Source organism: Littorina saxatilis, linkage group LG15, assembly GCF_037325665.1.
Source record: "Littorina saxatilis isolate snail1 linkage group LG15, US_GU_Lsax_2.0, whole genome shotgun sequence".
In the NCBI taxonomy this organism is placed as follows: Eukaryota; Metazoa; Mollusca; class Gastropoda; order Littorinimorpha; family Littorinidae; genus Littorina; species Littorina saxatilis.
In genome coordinates, this window is record NC_090259.1 from 16152100 (window position 1) to 16170656 (window position 18557).

The window sequence follows — 18557 nt, forward strand, 5'->3', positions numbered from 1 at the left end:
TCGAAAGGTCGCTGGTTCGAATCCGGGTCGGGACGGACACAGGTCTACCTTATGTGCAGACCCAGAGACGGTATCCATCTCCCACCCCCCGTGTCACCACAGTGGCACGTAAAAGACCTTGGTCATTCTGCCATAAGTGCAGACGGCTGATACCACCTAAACACGCATACACTTGTGTATCTCATCTAAAGTCGGGTTAAATTACATATTCTTACGCAACTCACATAGATAGCATTAACTTCAGTTAAAGTGCTAGGACACTGAACTACGCTTCACCCCAAAGGGGAAGCAACCCCCTAAAAAAGAACGGCATTGACCTATAACCCAAGCTATACAAGAGTCGAGGTCATACCGTCACGTGACCTATCACGCGTGACTCGACCGCCGCCTATGTTAGAAACTCACTCCTACTTCAGCCACCAAGTAGCTCGGACGCTTTTCACACTACGCTGCAGGCTTTTAGCCTACTGTCTTCTGGACAGTGTTTCACCCCGTCTACAGGTCCCTGCTTCTCATGCACAAGTTTGGGTGAGCTCGTTCTAATTTATTTGCTTTTGCTTGCGTTTCTTTCTTTCTCCGTTGTTCGGTCTGATTGTTGTTTATCAATATCATAACTCAGACTGGTTTTTGTCAGCAATGGCTGACAAGGAGAATTAGAAACCACAGACTAGTCAGTAGCTGCTGAGGTTTCTCCTTTTACGTTTCGCATAAAGAGAAAGGCAAAGGCACTACCATTTCCGTTCTTGACCCAGCTTCTCTAACTTTTGCGTCTGTTAAATAACCTTGTATGGTTGAAAACGACGTTAAACAACATATAAAGAAGAAAGAAAGAATGTCTGTAAATTTTGGACCCTATGAATCCAATCATGCCAGTGCTGAAGCAGGTTAAATTTAGGTTACTTCAGCCAAGGCAAACGCAGTGGGAAAGAGATTACTTGTGTTAAAGATAGTTTGCTTCCCTTTTTGAGATGTTTTCGACCCATATGTATAACATGTTGCCATTCGTCGAGTTTGCGCTCGCTCCCGGCGGGAGTGGGCGACGCAGTTTGTTGCCACGCATCGAGGTTCCGCCTTCATGCACAGTCTCTTCGGCTGACGTGCACGCAGAGGAGTGTGTTTACTTCATACGAGGAGCGTTCACGCTCTACAGGTTAGTCAGGTTCACCGGTAGCCAGGTTCTCTGGTGAAAGTGTTCCAGTTGGGCCGGAACTAGTAGCCCCCCCGCCGCGGCTGGGGGGTGAAAGTTTGACTTTCCCGGAGGCTATCGCTCTTTTTTAAGAGGCGGAACTCACGGGGGGTCAAAGTTCGACTCTCCCGGAGGCTATCGCTCTTTTTAAGAGGCGGAACTCACGGGGGGTCGACACCGGACAACGAGACAGATGTACTCACGGGCAGACTTTTATGTCTCGGTGAATGTGTACATGTCTCAACTTCCTCCTTTTGGGCAGGAAGCTGCTTTCGGGCAGGCTTTGCACGGTTCTTCCGTTTTGCAATCAGCCTCGCCTGTGGTGGATCGTTTTAGTGACGCAGCTTGTCACAGCGAATTTCACGGTCCAGCCTCAGCAGATTCGGAGTTCGACGATTCTCACTCAGTTTCTGAGGAGGAAGTTGATGTCAAGTTGTCACTCAAACTTTAACCAGCTATGGTTACTGCAGCTCAGGTGTCTGCCAAGTACTTCGCTGAAGGGGTGACAGCTATGGCAAGCTCTGCGGCACCACCACCCTCAGTGGTGGGTGATTTCCGCCCTGCTTTAACGGAAGTTCAGGGATATCGTTTTAGCGAGTCTCCTTCTGTTGCTTACGAACTTTCCAAGGTGCTGGCTAGAACTTCGGGTTCTGAGAATAGCTTGCCTGTGGATACTGTGCCTTTACTGGCTGCACACGGTCAGGTTCCTGATGCTGCTCAGCCATGGTTTGCCTCAGACCAGTTACGGAAGCGAGCACTTCGTTTCATTCACGCAAGTTTGCTCTCTCCCGTCGTCATCACAGTCTTATTGAGACTTACGCTTTGCCGAGTGCACCGCTTCCGGTCACTCCGGAGTTGGCTAATCTCAGGGAAGATGTCTATAGTTTGGACAAAACATTGTGCTTACTCTGAAGGCGCATTACTTGGTTTGGATGAAACGGGAAGATACTCGTTGGAACTTGCGTCTCTTTCAGAGACACTTCTTCGATCTCTATCGCGGTCGGTCGCGGGGTCGTTGAATCCTTTCGATTTTCGAAACGACTCTAGCGTGAAAGACGTCCTCATACTCCTGGCCTCTTTGGCTAAGGTTTCAGCCGGACAAATGTCAGTCGCGGCACGGTTGTACGCACATGCGGTTTACACACGCAGGGACGCTTTCTTGTCTGGCTCTAGAATTTGAACTTGTGGAAGTTTTCTCATATGTTTCTTCTTTTCTATAACTTCCTTTGTGGGCAGCGATGCGGCGTTGCTTTCGCTTGCGTCACCCGCTCAAGTAACGCTTCACTCGCTGAGCGATATCCGTAGGCCTAGGTTACACCAAGCCTAAGAACTTAGTTTATTCTTTTCTTCGTACTACGGAACCGCTTCCGGTTGCACCGTACTTGTCGATCATACATCTTAAGGTTCATAGCAAGGAGAAACTGTCTGTTGTCAAGAACAATGATCTCCTGGCTGTGGAAGATCGTGGCCGCACTTCTTTCTATTATCGTCTTGGTACAAGACTTTGATTCGTTCTTTCCCTTGTGCGGTTTCGTACTCACGGGATGCCTTTGTGTTCTGTCGGCACACATATTCAAAGGGTTTAGCTTCGCTGTTCGTCTGGGAAAAGGCCTCGGCCGACAGTATTGTTCTGTCGGTGAGACTTAAATCTCTTCCTTGCTCGAGGGTTTTCTTTGCGAATCCTCCTCTTTGCACGCGGGCTCTTTAACAGAGAGAATCTCACAGCAAAAGGAAAAGCCCACGGCAGGCCTCGGCTTTTCTTATCAGAGAAAAGCGCTAAGCTGGCCTTTCTCAGCTTTGGTTTATTATCTTCTTCTCGGCGTGGCACGGTGCCAAAAGTTAATACCCACCACTTTATCTCCTCGAGGCGATTTAGCGGTAGGGTTCAGTGGGCAAACAATAGCACGCTTTCTTGCATACTCTTGGCACTTGTCAACTGGAGTATTAGCGTTCGGCCACTCTTCTCTCTGCCTCTGTGTTTTCCCACAGCGGCTGGAGGGGCGATTAGGACTCTCACTTTATTGAGGGAGGCACTGGGGCCCTTCCTGTTGGGTCACTTATATAGATCGTGCCTATGTTTACTTCCACCTTCGGATATATACAAAATAGTTCGGAAGTGGCTACTTTTTATTTAATTCAGATCTTCGGGGCTCTGGTTTCGTTTTCTAAGCAATCAAATGAAGAGCCGGAACATGTTAGTGTCTTTTCTTGACTGGTTCACAGACACAACCAATCTTTGGATTCTCACACCACTGCTCATACAGGGCGTTCCCGTTGGTTCTCTCTCCACCAGGGAAGCAGTTCTGTCTCTTGTGGAATTCTTTCCCCTTGTCAGGGGATAACATGTGTTGATTCAATCAGACAACACCACAGTGGTCTTTTATCTCAATAAGCAGGGGGTGGCATCTCGCTCTCTATCACTGCCACAGCGAGCATGCGAGGTTTTGATGTGGCTTTTACCACCACAAAATCTTATTAGCAGGGAGGTACCTTTCTGAGAGGCTCTAGGTCTTGGCAGACTCTAGTCAGCCGGCCAGGAATGTCCACTTGGATTGGACTCTATCTCGCAACACGCTTCTACTCCTTCTGGTGAATTTGGAGAAGCCGCTGGTAGAAGTTTTGCCTCTCGGTACTGTCACCTTCTGCTAAATGTTCGTCTCCCCGTTCCCGGATAATACTCTCAATTTTACTTTGAGCGGCCTGTTGGTCGCACATTATGGGCCCACTCAATCTTGGTTGCCAGTCCTTTAGGCTGGCAAGAGGGCGCCGTTTTTGTTTTTTTACACTCGAGCCACACGGGTGTCTACTGTACGGGAATCATTGAGACGCTCAGGGGCTTCTGCCTCAACTCTGGATTTGGTCTAGAGATTTCATAGGGGTTCAGCGTCTTCGTTTTTGTGTCACTTTGACTGGCTTGGAACAATTGGCGTACTATTAACGGAAAGAACTCCACTTCTCTCCGTTCAATGCGGGTGGCGAACCACCTATCCTGGCTTTCCGAATTTTCTCCCACGTCTCTGAATTAAGACTTTATGCGATATCAGTTGCACTGACACAGCTAGGTCGCAAAATTTTTTCACTTGGGTTCTTTTTAGCCAGCGTGATTAAGGGAACCTCCCTTTGGTTTGCTGAAAGCAAATCTCCAGTCCAGGCTTGGGATTCGCTCCCAGTTTCGGAGTCTTTGAGTTCGGATTGTTTAATCCTTGACAGATTAGCCTTGTTATTCTAAATACGGGAAGCCGTCATACTTACTCTAGTAGCTTCTGAGAGAAGTGCGAGTAAGTGCATTTTCTGTCTGGTTTTTGCCTTAGACATCTCTTTGGAGAAAGACTGATCTATAGCGCTTAGGTTTAATTCAAAATTTCTGACAAATAAGCAGAAACAGGAGTAACCAGATCCGATAATACAATTCTACCAATTTGCAATATTTTGGCTCTGCTAGAGCCATATTTAACCAATTGTACATTTCGAGCTTAAATATATTTCTGACTCGCTTGACTAGTGGCCCCCTTCATCCCCTCCTTCCTCGTCCTGATATGGCTCTGCGTAGTCGGCTGGACGTTAAGCAACAAATAAACAAACAAACTGATCTGTTTAGATCACCAGAACAAAGGCTTTTGTTTATTTCCATCAACACTTCTAGAGGCAATGATTTAGTGAAGTCAACTTTTAGCTAAATGGACTGCCACATTGATTAGGCATGCCTACAGTGGTGGCAGGGAAAAGGGGGGGGGGGGGCAGTCAGTCCTCCCTTTTCAGGCAGCACGGGCTCAAGAGGTCAGAGTGTATAGGCCTCTTCTTTATCTGTTCTCAAGTCTGAGAGACTTACATAAGTCATGAATGCAGCTTATTGACCGTTCAAGGACGTAGTCATGAGTTTTCTATCGGCGGGGTATTTTAAGTACCCGCTGTTTTAATACACATCTACTAGACATCTTCTGCAGAAGATGTCTTTTTATGTGTTCCTGGGAACGTATCTGGTGCTCGGCAGAACAGTAATTTCGGTCTGCCAGCTATTGTAGCTACAGGCCAGATACTTGCAAGATGTTAACTATGAGTTCATTTGCCCACCACCTAAATTAGCAATCTGCTATCTATGTGAGTTGCGTAAGAATATGTAATTTAATATAAAATTTCAAAAATAAATTTTGATTTAATTAATATACTTACCAACTCACATATTGGATTCCCTCCCAGCCTGCCCCGCAAATTTTTTAAGGGGTTATATGTTTCAATATGGAATGAGTTTCACCGGTATACATCCTGCGCAGGCGCAGTACACCGGTTGTGTAAATAATCACCAAGGACCATGCCTTATATGGCATACGGTTTTTGTTTCAGAGTTATTTCCCCACGTTGCCATGTAAGAGTGCTTCCATGTCTTATCACAAAACGAAGTTATTGCTTAGGGTTTCCCTAAAAATGAACAGATCACTTCAGTAGGAGTGAGTTTCTAACATAGGCGGCGGTCGAGTCACGCGTGATAGGTCACGTGACGGTATGACCTCGACTCTTGTATAGCTTGGGTTATAGGTCAATGCCGTTCTTTTTTAGGGGGTTGCTTCCCCTTTGGGGTGAAGCGTAGTTCAGTGTCCTAGCACTTTAACTGAAGTTAATGCTATCTATGTGAGTTGGTAAGTATATTAATTAAATCAAAATTTATTTTTGAAATTTTATATTAAAACCCGGGAACATGCCCCTAATGGCTTTGCCGTGAGGGCGTAAAACTTGAATTTCTCTGGATGGACGTGTTTGGTGTGTGTTTCTGTTGATTGCTAGTTGAGAAGAATAAATGCTGATGGTGTGATGTTGTGACTGTGGAATGTCAGTAATACAGGGGAAGCCCTCTTTTAAGACCTGCGATTTAAGACTTCCCCCTTCTTAAGACTTTGACTTTTCACATGTTCTCTTTATAACCTCTGTAAATTGACCTTCATTTGGGCGGGGATGTAGCTCAGTCGGTAGCGCGCTGGATTTGTATCCAGTTGGCCGCTGTCAGCGTGAGTTCGTCCCCACGTTCGGCGAGAGATTTATTTCTCAGAGTCAACTTTGTGTGCAGACTCTCCTCGGTGTCCGAACACCCCCGTGTGTACACGCAAGCACAAGACCAAGTGCGCACGAAAAAGATCCTGTAATCCATGTCAGAGTTCGGTGGGTTATAGAAACACGAAAATACCCAGCATGCTTCCTCCGAAAACGGCGTATGGCTGCCTAAATGGCGGGGTAAAAAATGGTCATACACGTAAAATTCAACTCGTGCAAAAAACACAGGTGTACGTTGGAGTTTCAGCCCACGAACGCAGAAGAAGAAGAAGACCTTCATTTTAAGACTCCCTTGCTGTTAAGACCTGGTTTTCTCACATTTTTGGAGGACCAGCACTTGAACCCACCACCTAGGTTAGGAAAGGGGGGAGAAAATTGAGAAATAATGAGCTTTCTGCAAACAGAGTCTTCACTCCCACAGCCTAAAACTTCTTGCTTTACAGGAGACGAGATCAAGTCGACAGTGAGCGACACGTGGAGTACGGACGTTCTGGCCAGCGACTCGGAAACAACGGACCAGAACCAGTTGGACAGGCTGGAAGAAGTAGCGGAAGATAATTTCATGCGTTCATTTAACATGCTGGGGAATCGCGACCCAGAGGTTGGTGGATGTTGCTTTCTTCCTAGGCACTAAGGATTATTTTAACTCGAGAATTGTAGCATGATTATCATGTGCATAATTGTAAGACTGCTTTCACTATAATAGTCCATCTTTGTGTGTGCTGTGAGCTTTTAAGAGTTATTATGTAAAAAAACAACCCATTAATATACTATTAAAGGATTGCATTCCACCTTTAAACAGATGCATGCATTTCACTGTTGTGGGATCATATTAGGTGCTGTTGCTGCCTTCAGTGTAACAGCGCTGTAGGATTTTTACTAAGAAAGGTAGGAAACAGGTTTCCAGAAAATGAAGAGTTGAGCAGGATTAATATGCATTAGATTTAGGGTTTCCACTGTGAGAATATATTGCTTTAGCCATTTCCTGTGAAAGCGATGAAAATAGATAGTTGTATGGAGGCAATTGGGAGGGGAACTTCATGAAGAATTTGTTAAAAAAATTACACAGCTTATTTCACGGAAGAAAAGATGCTAGTTGGGCATGCCAGTCGGAAAAGTAGGATACAAGCACGCACAAAAGTTGTACGCTTTTGTGTCCAGGCATCTTCTAAATTTAAACTGGTGTAACAGTAGTAAGATATCATCTTTAAGTGTTTGTTTGTGTGTTTTCCAGCCTGTCTCTGAGATCTCAGAAACAGCCAGCGATGCCTGGAGCACAGACGTACTGGCCAGTGACACCGATGAGAAAAACTCTGAGCGACTTCGAGAACTGGAAGATCAGGTTACTCATCTATTTGAATTTTCATCTCAGTGTAATTGATTGGTAGAGTCAGTGCAACAGGCTTTGGTTATCATACGCTGAAGGAGAAAAAGAATCACATTTGGTGCATTACTTGCGAATGATTTGAGGCATGCGTTTCTTTCTCTGGGATAAAAACAAAGAGGAAGACCATAATTTTTTGCAAACACCTGATTTTGGGGAAGGGTGTGAGTAGGAGGGGGGGGGGGGGGGAGGTACTGCAGCTCCAGTAAACTAACATTCTTTTCTGGAACAAGATAATAATATTGTTATCTTATTCTATTTCCTCTCACGTGCAGTCCCTTGTTCCATTTTTTCTTTTCTTTTCTGGGTTTACTCATACTGTGTAATCAAAAAACAAGTACGGTTACTTATTGCAACATTTAAAAAAACATAGATAAAATGAAACTTTCACTAGTTCATGGTCTCTGGAGTGGAGGTGGACGGACATACAAATAAAAACTATTTAATGCACAGGAAATAAAATCGCTAAATTTGGTGTCGTTTCCTTGATCTCAAAATGTTGAGAGTCGTCAAAGACGAAAGACATTGTTTGCGCTATTGCTAGGATAAAGTAAGCGTGAAACCAGTTATTCTGATTTTTTTCTTTTTTCTTCCAGGATGAAACATGCGATGAGAATTATCAATTATTTAATTGCATGTATCAACTTTCTACATATATACTCATCATATATATATCAGGCATGGGAATTGTCCGCCGAAAGGCAAATTTCTGCCGAACTGTTTTTTTGTTCCGCCGAAAAAGCAAAAGTGTCCGCCGAAAAAATAAATGGGAGAGGCAAAAATGGTTCTGAAAACTGAATTTAATGGCAAATTTGGAGCTCAGATGACACCAAATTGCACAATTTGGGTTTTTTTGAAAAAAATGTCCGGGAGGTCAAGCCCCCGGACCCCCCTAGTAAGGCTAAGCGCTTCGCGCCGTCGACTTTGATATTACTTACAAATTTTCAGCCGTTTTTACTTTTTTCAATTCCCATGCCTGATATATACTCATCATATATATATATGTCGTGCCGAATTCACGTAATTGCCGATTCCGCGTAATGGGCAACATTTTTGCCCATTTCGCGTAATCGGCAAAACGCTGCCCAATACGTGAAATCGGCAGCGTTTTGCCGAAATCGCGTAAAGGCTTCTAAAATTTGCCCAGTCTGTTACTTTTTGTGTCACCAGAACATTGCATTAACATTGCTTTACCTCCCTACTATGTTTTTTATGGTCTATGTTGGTCTGTGTCGAGCATAACTCCGAAAAAGCACGAAAACTACACTTTCTGCAATAATTTGCCATAACTTATCGATTATTGCGATATCTATCCATTCGAGTATCTAGTTGTCTAAGTGTGATGATATCCCAGGCATTTGAGAACTTTAAAACCAAAAAGTGGCTGCCTATTTCGCAAAATGGGCACATTTTAGAAGCCTTTCTGCGTTTTCGGCAAAACGCTGGCGATTTCGCGTAATGGGCAGCGTTTTGCTGATTACGCGAAATGGGCAAAAATGTTGCCGATTCCGCGAATTCGGCAATTCCGTGAATTCGGCACGACATATATATACATCAACATGTATCAGGCATGGGAATTGTCCGAATTTTTTTCTGTTCCGCCGAAAAAGCAAAAGTGTCCGCCGAAAAAATAAAGGGGGGATGCACACAAAAAAAGCACCGGTTACTTTTGCCTTTGCGCAAAAGCCCGAGAAAACTTTCCGTACTTGCACTGCTACCGCCCGCCTCAGTTACTTGAACTTTTATGTTTGAAAGTAAACCAGATTGCACAGATTGTGTTACAAGTTACATTTTCCTGTTTGTCTCAACAGATCAATTTTTTAACAAATTTAAACCATATAATACATGTATATATTTTTTTCCTTCAAAAAAGCAAAAATTGGTACTAAAAACTCTGATTCTAAAAACAGAATTGCACCATCTGGGTTCTTTGGAGAAATTTTTTTCCGGGGGGGCATGCCCCCGGACCCCCCTAGTAAGGCTAGGCGCTTCGCGCCGTCGACTTATACATTTTCAGCCTTTTTTACAATTTTCAATTCCCATGCCTGATGTATATTCATCGCATGTATCAACTTTCTACCACCTCTTTTATTTTCAGGATGAAGTCAGCAGCATTGTGGACCGGGACGAGGCGGACAGTTCCCTTGGAAACGAAGACGTCAGAGCAGGTAGGCTCACAACTATCAGTCTGAAAAGCTGTGTGTGTTGAAGAGGGGTGTTGGATGTTTGTTTCTGGGGAGGAGGAAGGGAGAGTGATGAAAAGCTTGGGGGAGATAGAGAACCTGTAAACCTTTGAGTATTTACTTAGTATCTTTATCAGCACTTGATTCGTGAAAAAAGTCTGTCTTTTGAGTGAATTCTTCATGTTTGTAATACAAAATGATGTAAAGAAAACAACGCTGAGTTTGAAAGAATTGACTGACAAGCTGTTGTTTTTGATGAAAAAGTGCTGCCAGAGGGGAATGTGTGCAGGAAAGCAAAACTAATTTAAATGTTAACATTTCTTATGACCTTGACAGATGATGACCCCGGCCTTGAAGCCTTGGGAGCGGTGGGAGGGGCACCAACCTCAGACGACCTTGGTGATGTCTTTCACATGTCCAACGAAGCAGCCAAACCTGCCCGTGAGGAGCCAGCCGATACTCCCAAAAAAACACCCTTCCCTGGCCCCAAATCACTCCACCCCCCTCAGTTCCACCGCACATCCGGCCAGGGAGGGAGGCAGTCAGACCCGCATCACGTGGTGCGGAACCGAGCCTGGAAGGACCGGCACTCTGACGGCGCTTACGACCGACGTACCTACCACGGCCCGTTCCCCCAGCGACCCATGAACCCTGGGGTCAACTTATGGGTCAGCACCAACGGTCAGCTGAGCGGGAACGGTGCTACAGACAAAGCGATGATGTCCGGGTCAGCTCCTCAGTCCTCCGGGCTGGTGGACAATGCTCCCCCTCCCTCTGCTCCCTCTCGACGCCCCACCGACAAGAAGGTGGAAATGCGGCATCCTCAACCACAGCCGAAGGAAGACCGCACCTCGCAGGACAGCGGGAACCCTCTGATCGAGATCACGGAAGCTCTGAGGAGCCCGGGTTCTGGCTCCAGCACTGCCACAGCGACGGTAGAGAACCCGGAGAACCCGGAATCTTTAGCCGACCTTGACCCCGCTGATGCGCTGATGCTTTCTGAACAGCAGAATTCGCGCATTGATGAAAGCCGCCTGTCTACCGCTCTCAGCATGTTTGACCCGTTCTCGTCGGAAGGGGATGGGGACGCTTCAACTCTCAGCACCAACGCAAACAACAACCGCAGCATTGAGACTCTGAAGGAAGACTCGGCGTTCGCTGTGTCATCCGGCGCTGGGGACAATCTGGCCAACATGTCGTCGCGGTCTGTGGACAGTGCGATAGAACTGCTGTGCGAGGATGACTCTGCCTTCAAGGAGGTGAAAGTGAACGGCGGAGCTGCTGGTGTGTCTGTGGAGGACAAAGGGAAGGGTGCGCTGCAAAAGGGGATGGGATCGACCGCACCTGTCGCTGGGTCGGGGGCCGGTTTTCTTCAGCGCGACTCTCCTGACAACATCTCCTTGCGGTCGGATGATAAGGTGATCCGTTGTTTACTTCAGCTGCTGAAATTGAGCATATCATCAAGCTGAGGGCGGGGATGTAGCTCAGTCGGTAGCGCGCTGGATTTGTATCCAGTTGGCCGCTGTCAGCGCGAGTTCGTCCCCACGTTCGGCGAGAGATTTATTTCTCAGAGTCAACTTTGTGTGCAGACTCTCCTCGGTGTCCGAACACCCCCGTGTGTACACGCAAGCACAAGACCAAGTGCGCACGAAAAAGATCCTGTAATCCATGTCAGAGTTCGGTGGGTTATAGAAACACGAAAATACCCAGCATGCTTCCTCCGAAAACGGCGTATGGCTGCCTAAATGGCGGGGTAAAAAACGGTCATACACGTAAAATTCCACCCGTGCAAAAAACACGAGTGTACGTGGGAGTTTCAGCCCACGAATGCAGAAGAAGAAGAAGAAGAAGAAGATCATCAAGCTGGAACCTGAATGATACATTTGTTGAAGCCTGAAAAGCCTGTTCACAAGGAGCATCCTTTGTGTTCACTAACTTATCTCACGTTACGCCCTCAGGCATGTAGGGTAGCAATCCTTTGTATTTTTAATCCTCACTGCCACATAATAAATCAAAACTAGCAAAAAATCAAAGTACAGTCAGCCTCTTTCTCAAATGCCCTGCCATTTCCAAATATCAGCGTAATGTGTTTTAGACTTTAGATCTGTGTAATGAATTGATCGTTTTAGGTAGAAAAACTGTGCAAAAGAATATCTGAACCTCATGTGAGATAGTTAATAAATAATAATAAGGGTATTTCTATGGCGCAAATCCTAATATAGTTCTAAGCGCCTTACAATTAATGTTATATATGTATGATAAATCTTCATTAAAGCAACAATAAACATTTAAAGAATCTTCAAATAAATAACAACATAATGCACATAGTTGAGGATGAGATAAAAAGTTATCGGTGTCATTTTACCGCTACTCTGATTGCAGGACTTCACTGACGGCGATGAGAGTGACCGTGCCAACAAGAAAGGCTCTGGTTTCTTCAAAACCTTCCGGGATAAGCTGCATAAAGGTATTAGTCAGGTCATTTCAAACTTCTTTTTTTTTTATCTCCGACAATTCCGTGAGGAAGGAGATCACATGAGAGCGAACCGGGGAAATCGTCATAGACCGTGTGGTTATCATTGTGCCGGGTGGTCTTCAGACTTCGGTGCTCTTTTTTTCTTGATTGTCCTTTTGAACCTTTCTCTTAGGTACCGTATTTGACGGACTACAAGCCGCGACTTTTTTAAAAAAAAATCGCATTGCGGCTTATAAAAAGATGTGGCTAAATTGTTACCTAAACTTGAATAGCATTCACCTAATGGAAATCACCGTGGATTTTCATTTCGCTCGATTAGCGATTACCGGTACTTTATTAGCTCTCTACTCAAGACTCGGCGCTTTTCTCTTTCTTTCGCGAATTTTCGTTTGTCAACAAGTCGTCGTGACAAGATAGCGTACAGAGAAACACCGGATGTATCAGGATCTCGCGCGCGCGAGATTTCGTTTTTTTGTGTCTCGCGATAGTTGGAGGAGCGAGAGCCGCCATGTTGTGTTTTCGTCTGCTCGAAATGTGCGCAAAAGTCGTAAATCATCCCAAAAAAGCTTATTCCGGGCGGGACTACATGTGTGTGTTGGTTACAAATTGTGTGTGTGTGATATTTTTCTTCAAACTTTTTCACTTTTCTTCTTTGTTTCACTTGTTTATTCTCGGAGCCGATTTCGCCAAATACCGTACTTTCGTTTGCCTGGTTGTTTTGATTGATTGACACGATCTGATTATATTTTATTTGACGACGGCTAATATAGTGACGCGGCCTATACGTGGCTCGTCCCAATTTTTTTGTTAAAAGTCTTGTAATCCGTCAAATACGGTACCTAGCATGCTTAAATTCAGAGGAATAGCCTAGTGCAATCACTAATTTGATTATTAACAATTTTACATGGTAAGAAGAAAATGTTTTTCCTAGTTTTATCATGATTTGATTAGAATAACTGGCACGTGAATACAGTGAAAGGTGGGATAAAAATGGCTTTCTGCATGGTCTTACAATTACACTTGTAGACTCAGACTCAGGGCACCGTCAAAGTATGTGGAAGAAACAACAGATCAAAAGAAATGCCAAGGTGCATGAAACATGACTTTGAATATATATGCAAGAAAAGATCAGACCTTGTTTAGCTCAGATTGTCTGGAATCAAAAAAACAGATAGACTGCCAATGTTCCAGAATTCAGAATCAAAAACAACATAGCCTCTAGGACATTATCTACAACTCTTGTTTTTTTTATTCAGATTATCTGGCAAGTAGTTCTGTTTGCACCAGCCTCAAGGTGATTTGAGTCCCCACATCCTGTTTTCCCTTGGAACAAATCTTTACGCTCAACCAGTGCTGATACAGCTTTTACTGTCATTTTCAGGTATTAAACGGAAAACCACAAAGCTGGACAAAGATCTCTTGGGTAAGCTAGCTTGTCAAATGTGTGAATGCATGTTTGTATACATGAGCATTTGTGTTTGTTTTCCAAGCTTTCCAAGTCTGAAAACATGATACTGCCTATGATCCTGGTTTGCCATCCTAGTTAATTTTTTGTTTGTTTGTTTGTTTGCTTAACGCCCAGCCGACCACGAAGGGCCATATCAGGGCGGTGTTGCTTTGACATAATTATAACGTGCGCCACACACAAGACAGAAGTCACAGCACAGGCTTCATGTCTCACCCAGTCACATTATTCTGACACCGGACCAACCAGTCCTAGCACTAACCCCATAATGCCAGACGCCAGGCGGAGCAGCCACTAGATTGCCAATTTTTAAGTCTTAGGTATGACCCGGCCGGGGTTCGAACCCACGACCTCCCGATCACGGGGCGGACGCCTTACCACTAGGCCAACCGTGCCGGTACCCTAGTTAATAATTATTACAGTCTGACTGCGTCATGTTCAGTCTTACAATAGTCTGAAAGTGGATGAAAAGATTACACTTTGTGGTCAAAAGATGACAGGAGTGGTCAAGAATATGTGTGCTCAATTTCTTGAAGTGAAACAGCTATTGATAATGAAGCAATAGTGTCAACACATTTCTGTAAAACAGTAGAGATCTGACACAATTCTATTTCTGTAGGTACAGTGTTCTGGTGTGAAAACACTGTTGCAATAGAAGAAAGCTTGTCACAGTTTGAGTTGCATGGTGTTTGTTTGCCAGTTTTTAATCTTTCATTGCAATTTGAGGCATAATTTTTATTATTACAAATTTGCTAAATGGTATTAAGTGGCATTGGCTGTACACCTTTAGTTAAGACTGGCTACCTGTTTGACGAGTAACATTTTTTCCAGACGCTCAAGATGATGCTTCACGCAACAATCGCGGGGAAGGGGAAGGAAGTGACACTGGCAGTTGTAAAGTTGGTGAGTTATGGTTACTTCTTCTTCTACTTCTCCTTCTTCGTTCACTCAGACAGGCACTTCGGTCCTCCTGACAAATGCTGCTGTCCGTCAAAGGGTCTCCACAGCGCCGTAGAGCTTGTCCCTCACTGGTGTGTCAGCAGGCCAGATTTCTGCTCTCAGGTTTTGGTGGATTGAACAGTTCTGTAGGGAATGCCCACTGTCATCATTGGTGCACCACACAGGCACATAGAGGATTCTCCAATGTGGAATTTGATGTACATGTGGTGTCTGAGGTTTCAGTGACCTGTTCTCAGTCTCATTATTGTCACTTGATCTGTTAGTCATGGTTACAAGTAGTCACTCTTGTGATGAACATATTATTCCCTTGTCTGCTGCCTGAATTGAAGGTAACAGGTAGAGAGTAGGATAGGGAAGACAATGATTGTGTTAACCAGTATCCAAACTGGTATCTACTTGCAAGTATGAATCCAAGTCGGTCAAAAGTCGATCACTCTGTCATGACAACTGGTCAAATCAACTGATTAGATTATAATTATATGGAAACAAATATGTTGCATGTGGAGACAAATGCTTTTCTGCTGTTTTTGTTATAATTTCATGGTCTCATGCCTGATTTTTCAGAAACATCCGACGACATTTTGGCCAAGTACAGAACCCCCAAGAAAGGAACAGGAAAACATGGATCAGGCAACGAAAACTCGGATCAGGGGCAGGACTTGGCACAGAACGGAGCAGGAGAGGAGGAAAAACTGGCAGCTGCACAGGTGGAAGAGAACACGCCATTCTTTGACCCCAGCAACCTTGAAGGATGCTTCGCTTTTCAGGACGCCAAGAGGAAGCTGCGTCTGGTGCTCAGCATGTGTGAGATCCAGCCAGGATTTTCGCAGGTTGGTGGAAATTTAAAAAAGAAAAAAAAATTCTTTTTGGAGAAACATGCCTCTTTTCATATTCCTTTGCTGCTCTCTCTTTCTCAACATAGTCAACCCAATCAACATTGCAGTCAAATAGTACCACCAAAAAAAAAGCAATGCATTCACCCGTTGAAACAATTCGTTCTGTGGAAACTGTGTGTTTATGTGTTGTGATTTTTTTGGGAAAATGTAGTCTTTATTGTGTGTGTGTTTTTGGGTTGATTTCACTGTTATTTAAAGTGGGAATTCATGACTTTGCAGTGTGGAAGCAGTTACTAGTAACTAGGTAAAGTGAAATTTCTTCAGCATGCAAAAATGACCTGTTTTGACAGAATTGTTCATGCAGTGAAGGGAAACCTTCACCACTTAGTCTTGAATAAAAAAAATCAAGAAAGGTAAGTACTTACCTTTCTTGTTTTTGGATTCTGAATTTTGGAACGTTGGCAATCTGTTTGTTTTTGAATTCACTTAATCTTGAGTAATACTTTACCATAAACAGCCAGCATAGAATTGATGCTGTTGTAATGTCGCTATCGTCTGTCCAATTCGCCTTCAACTACTTCTAGAATCAGACCAGAACATCACAGTTAAGACACTACAGTGGAATCTCCTTTTTGAGACCCTCTGCTTGAAGAGATTTTAAGAGACTCTACCCCCTCTTTTTGTTAAGACCTTGCTTTTTCAGCTTTTCTACTTATAAGATTTGTGAGTTTGCCTTCATTTTAAGACTTCGTCCTTCTCCAGATAGGATTTCCAGACCTGGGAACCCATAAGATATTGCTGTATTCTGTACGCATGATTGTCTAGAATACGATCAGTACGGTCAGTTGAGAAAAAAAATGTGACAAGAAAAATTCCTGGACTACTTGTCTTTACAAGCGCATCCCAAAGTATTTTGACACATGATCACAGTGTTTGTCAGTAAACACAGAAAGAAGCTTTTTTTTTTAATGTATTGGTAAACTGGACGCGTGTACGTGAAGCATGTTGGAATCATGGATGTTTAAATGCTGTGTAGAGTACGCTCATTTTTCTGAAAATACACCAAGTTTGTTTGAGAATATGTACTCCAAGTGCGAAACAAGGGATTCAAGGTCTGGATTTCTCAGATTTGTGGAGGCCTGGTTTCCACTGTAGTGCAGCTATCTTTAACATATTCTGTTTGCTTTTCCCGTCAGCATTTCAGAAATTGCTTCACAATTTTATTGTTTTATGACACCAGCAGATGCAGTCCCAAAGTCCGCGGCCGGCCAGCGGGTCGCCACGGGAACACGAGCTGGTGTACCTGCTGAAAGCCCAGCTGGCGGAAGCGGTCAACCTGCAGAACAAGGACCTGGTCACTCGGCTCCACGAGGTCATCCGCTGCATCAAGCTCTTTGATGCTGATGGGTGCGTGCTTGGATCCCTGGCCTTGGCTTTTTTCTTTTTCTTCTTACAGTGGAACCTCTTTTTTACAACCTCCAAAAATCCAAACAAAATCCGGTCTTAAAATGGGGGTAAATTTACAGAGGTTATGAACAGAAAATCTGAAAAAATAAGGTCATGAGAGGGAGGACGTCTTAAATTGAGGGGTCTTAAAAGGGGGGTTCCACTGTATTACTAGATGTTGATATCAGTTGTGTGTGTACATTTACACAGACTTATTTGCCCAAGAGAGATATCCAAGTACTGCCCACCCATCCCTGGCGCCCATGTTCTACCAGGGTCGGCAAGCTGATACTATGGTGACCATGTTCTACCAGGGTCGGCAAGCTGATACTATGGCGACCATGTTCTACCAGGGTCGGCAAGCTGATACTATGGCGACCATGTTCTACCAGGGTCGGCAAGCTGATACTATGGCGACCATGTTCTACCAGGGTCGGCAAGCTGATACTATGGCGACCATGTTCTACCAGGGTCGGCAAGCTGATACTATGGCGACCATTTTCTTCTGAGTGCTCACTTAATAGATCCCTCACGGGTGATATAGGTCCTGTTCCTTGGTTTGGTTTCTGTCAACTGCCAAGATAAGTTACGTAATGCATATCAATCATTTCCACTGCGTCATTTTCACTATTGTTTATCTCGAATACCGTACTTTTCGGGTCATAAGGCGCGACTTTTTTCCTCGAGTTTGACCCCTGCGTCTTGTATAACGAAGCGCCTAATCCGTGTATGAAATACGAAAAAAATCAAAGACACCACCTGAGTACCAGTCAAACAACTTGTGATAATGCATATTTCTTTCGAATACATCACCTCAATTTAACTAATAGGAGTTACCTTACTTACGAGTGCTAGACTGAGAAGCGTCCTATGTTACCAGTACTAGACTGTAAACAAGGTCGCTAACTCTAGATTTCCGTCGGTATACCATTTAGGGGAGTAGTCTCCCTTTGTCGGTAGTACCTCTCTGCGCATGTGCCAATGCCCATAATCCCCAGTTTCAATTTCTTGCTACGGGGAGCTAGACGTGTATTTAGACCTTTCCCGTCTAAGAAGACTTCCTTCACAGGAACTACAACATTCACCTTCAATCACGGTTTGGGCTTTCCTTTTTAAGGGCGATTACTACGCCCGTATACATTCAATGATTCATCACGTTGAACAACGTAACGAACCGTGAAAATGAAAGTGAAACGGCTTAAAAATGTAACAAAGTTACTTGGTCATAAGTAGAAGGTACTTCAATCATCAATGATACCTTGTTGACACACAGAGCCTAACAGGCTCCGTTACTTGTCTTTTTTAACTAGTGAACATGCAATTGAACGACAACTATTCTTTACTCAGTCGTTACGAATGTCGAACAGATATTTACAGCGGTTGGACCGGTTTCATTGGCGCAATAGAACTCCGCGAACGATAACTTACCTTGCCGCTTTCAATGGAAAGCAACGGCAGGTCACCCTACACATCAATGTAGGAATACGAACAAGACCTTCAACTTCGAAATTACCCGGAAGTTTTTTGCGTTTTAACAGCTTTTTATCAACTACAGCGAGGTTTACCATGCGCGTTATC

General features: G+C 44.3%; 1 protein-coding gene across 2 annotated transcripts in view; it reads left to right on the plus strand.

The window, feature by feature from the left end:
- The window catches only part of LOC138948669 (GTPase-activating protein and VPS9 domain-containing protein 1-like), a 47321-nt gene that overhangs the window by 14187 nt on the left and 14577 nt on the right, over positions 1-18557 (plus strand). The window contains exons 12-20 of one of the 2 annotated variants that reach the window (XM_070320254.1): positions 6673-6830; positions 7464-7571; positions 9712-9781; positions 10133-11214; positions 12179-12263; positions 13654-13695; positions 14569-14640; positions 15262-15527; positions 16774-16940. In XM_070320254.1, the coding sequence (XP_070176355.1) occupies positions 6673-6830; positions 7464-7571; positions 9712-9781; positions 10133-11214; positions 12179-12263; positions 13654-13695; positions 14569-14640; positions 15262-15527; positions 16774-16940 (2050 nt within the window). The remainder of the gene's footprint in view (positions 1-6672; positions 6831-7463; positions 7572-9711; positions 9782-10132; positions 11215-12178; positions 12264-13653; positions 13696-14568; positions 14641-15261; positions 15528-16773; positions 16941-18557) is intronic. The other variant, XM_070320255.1, reaches the window with a different exon arrangement.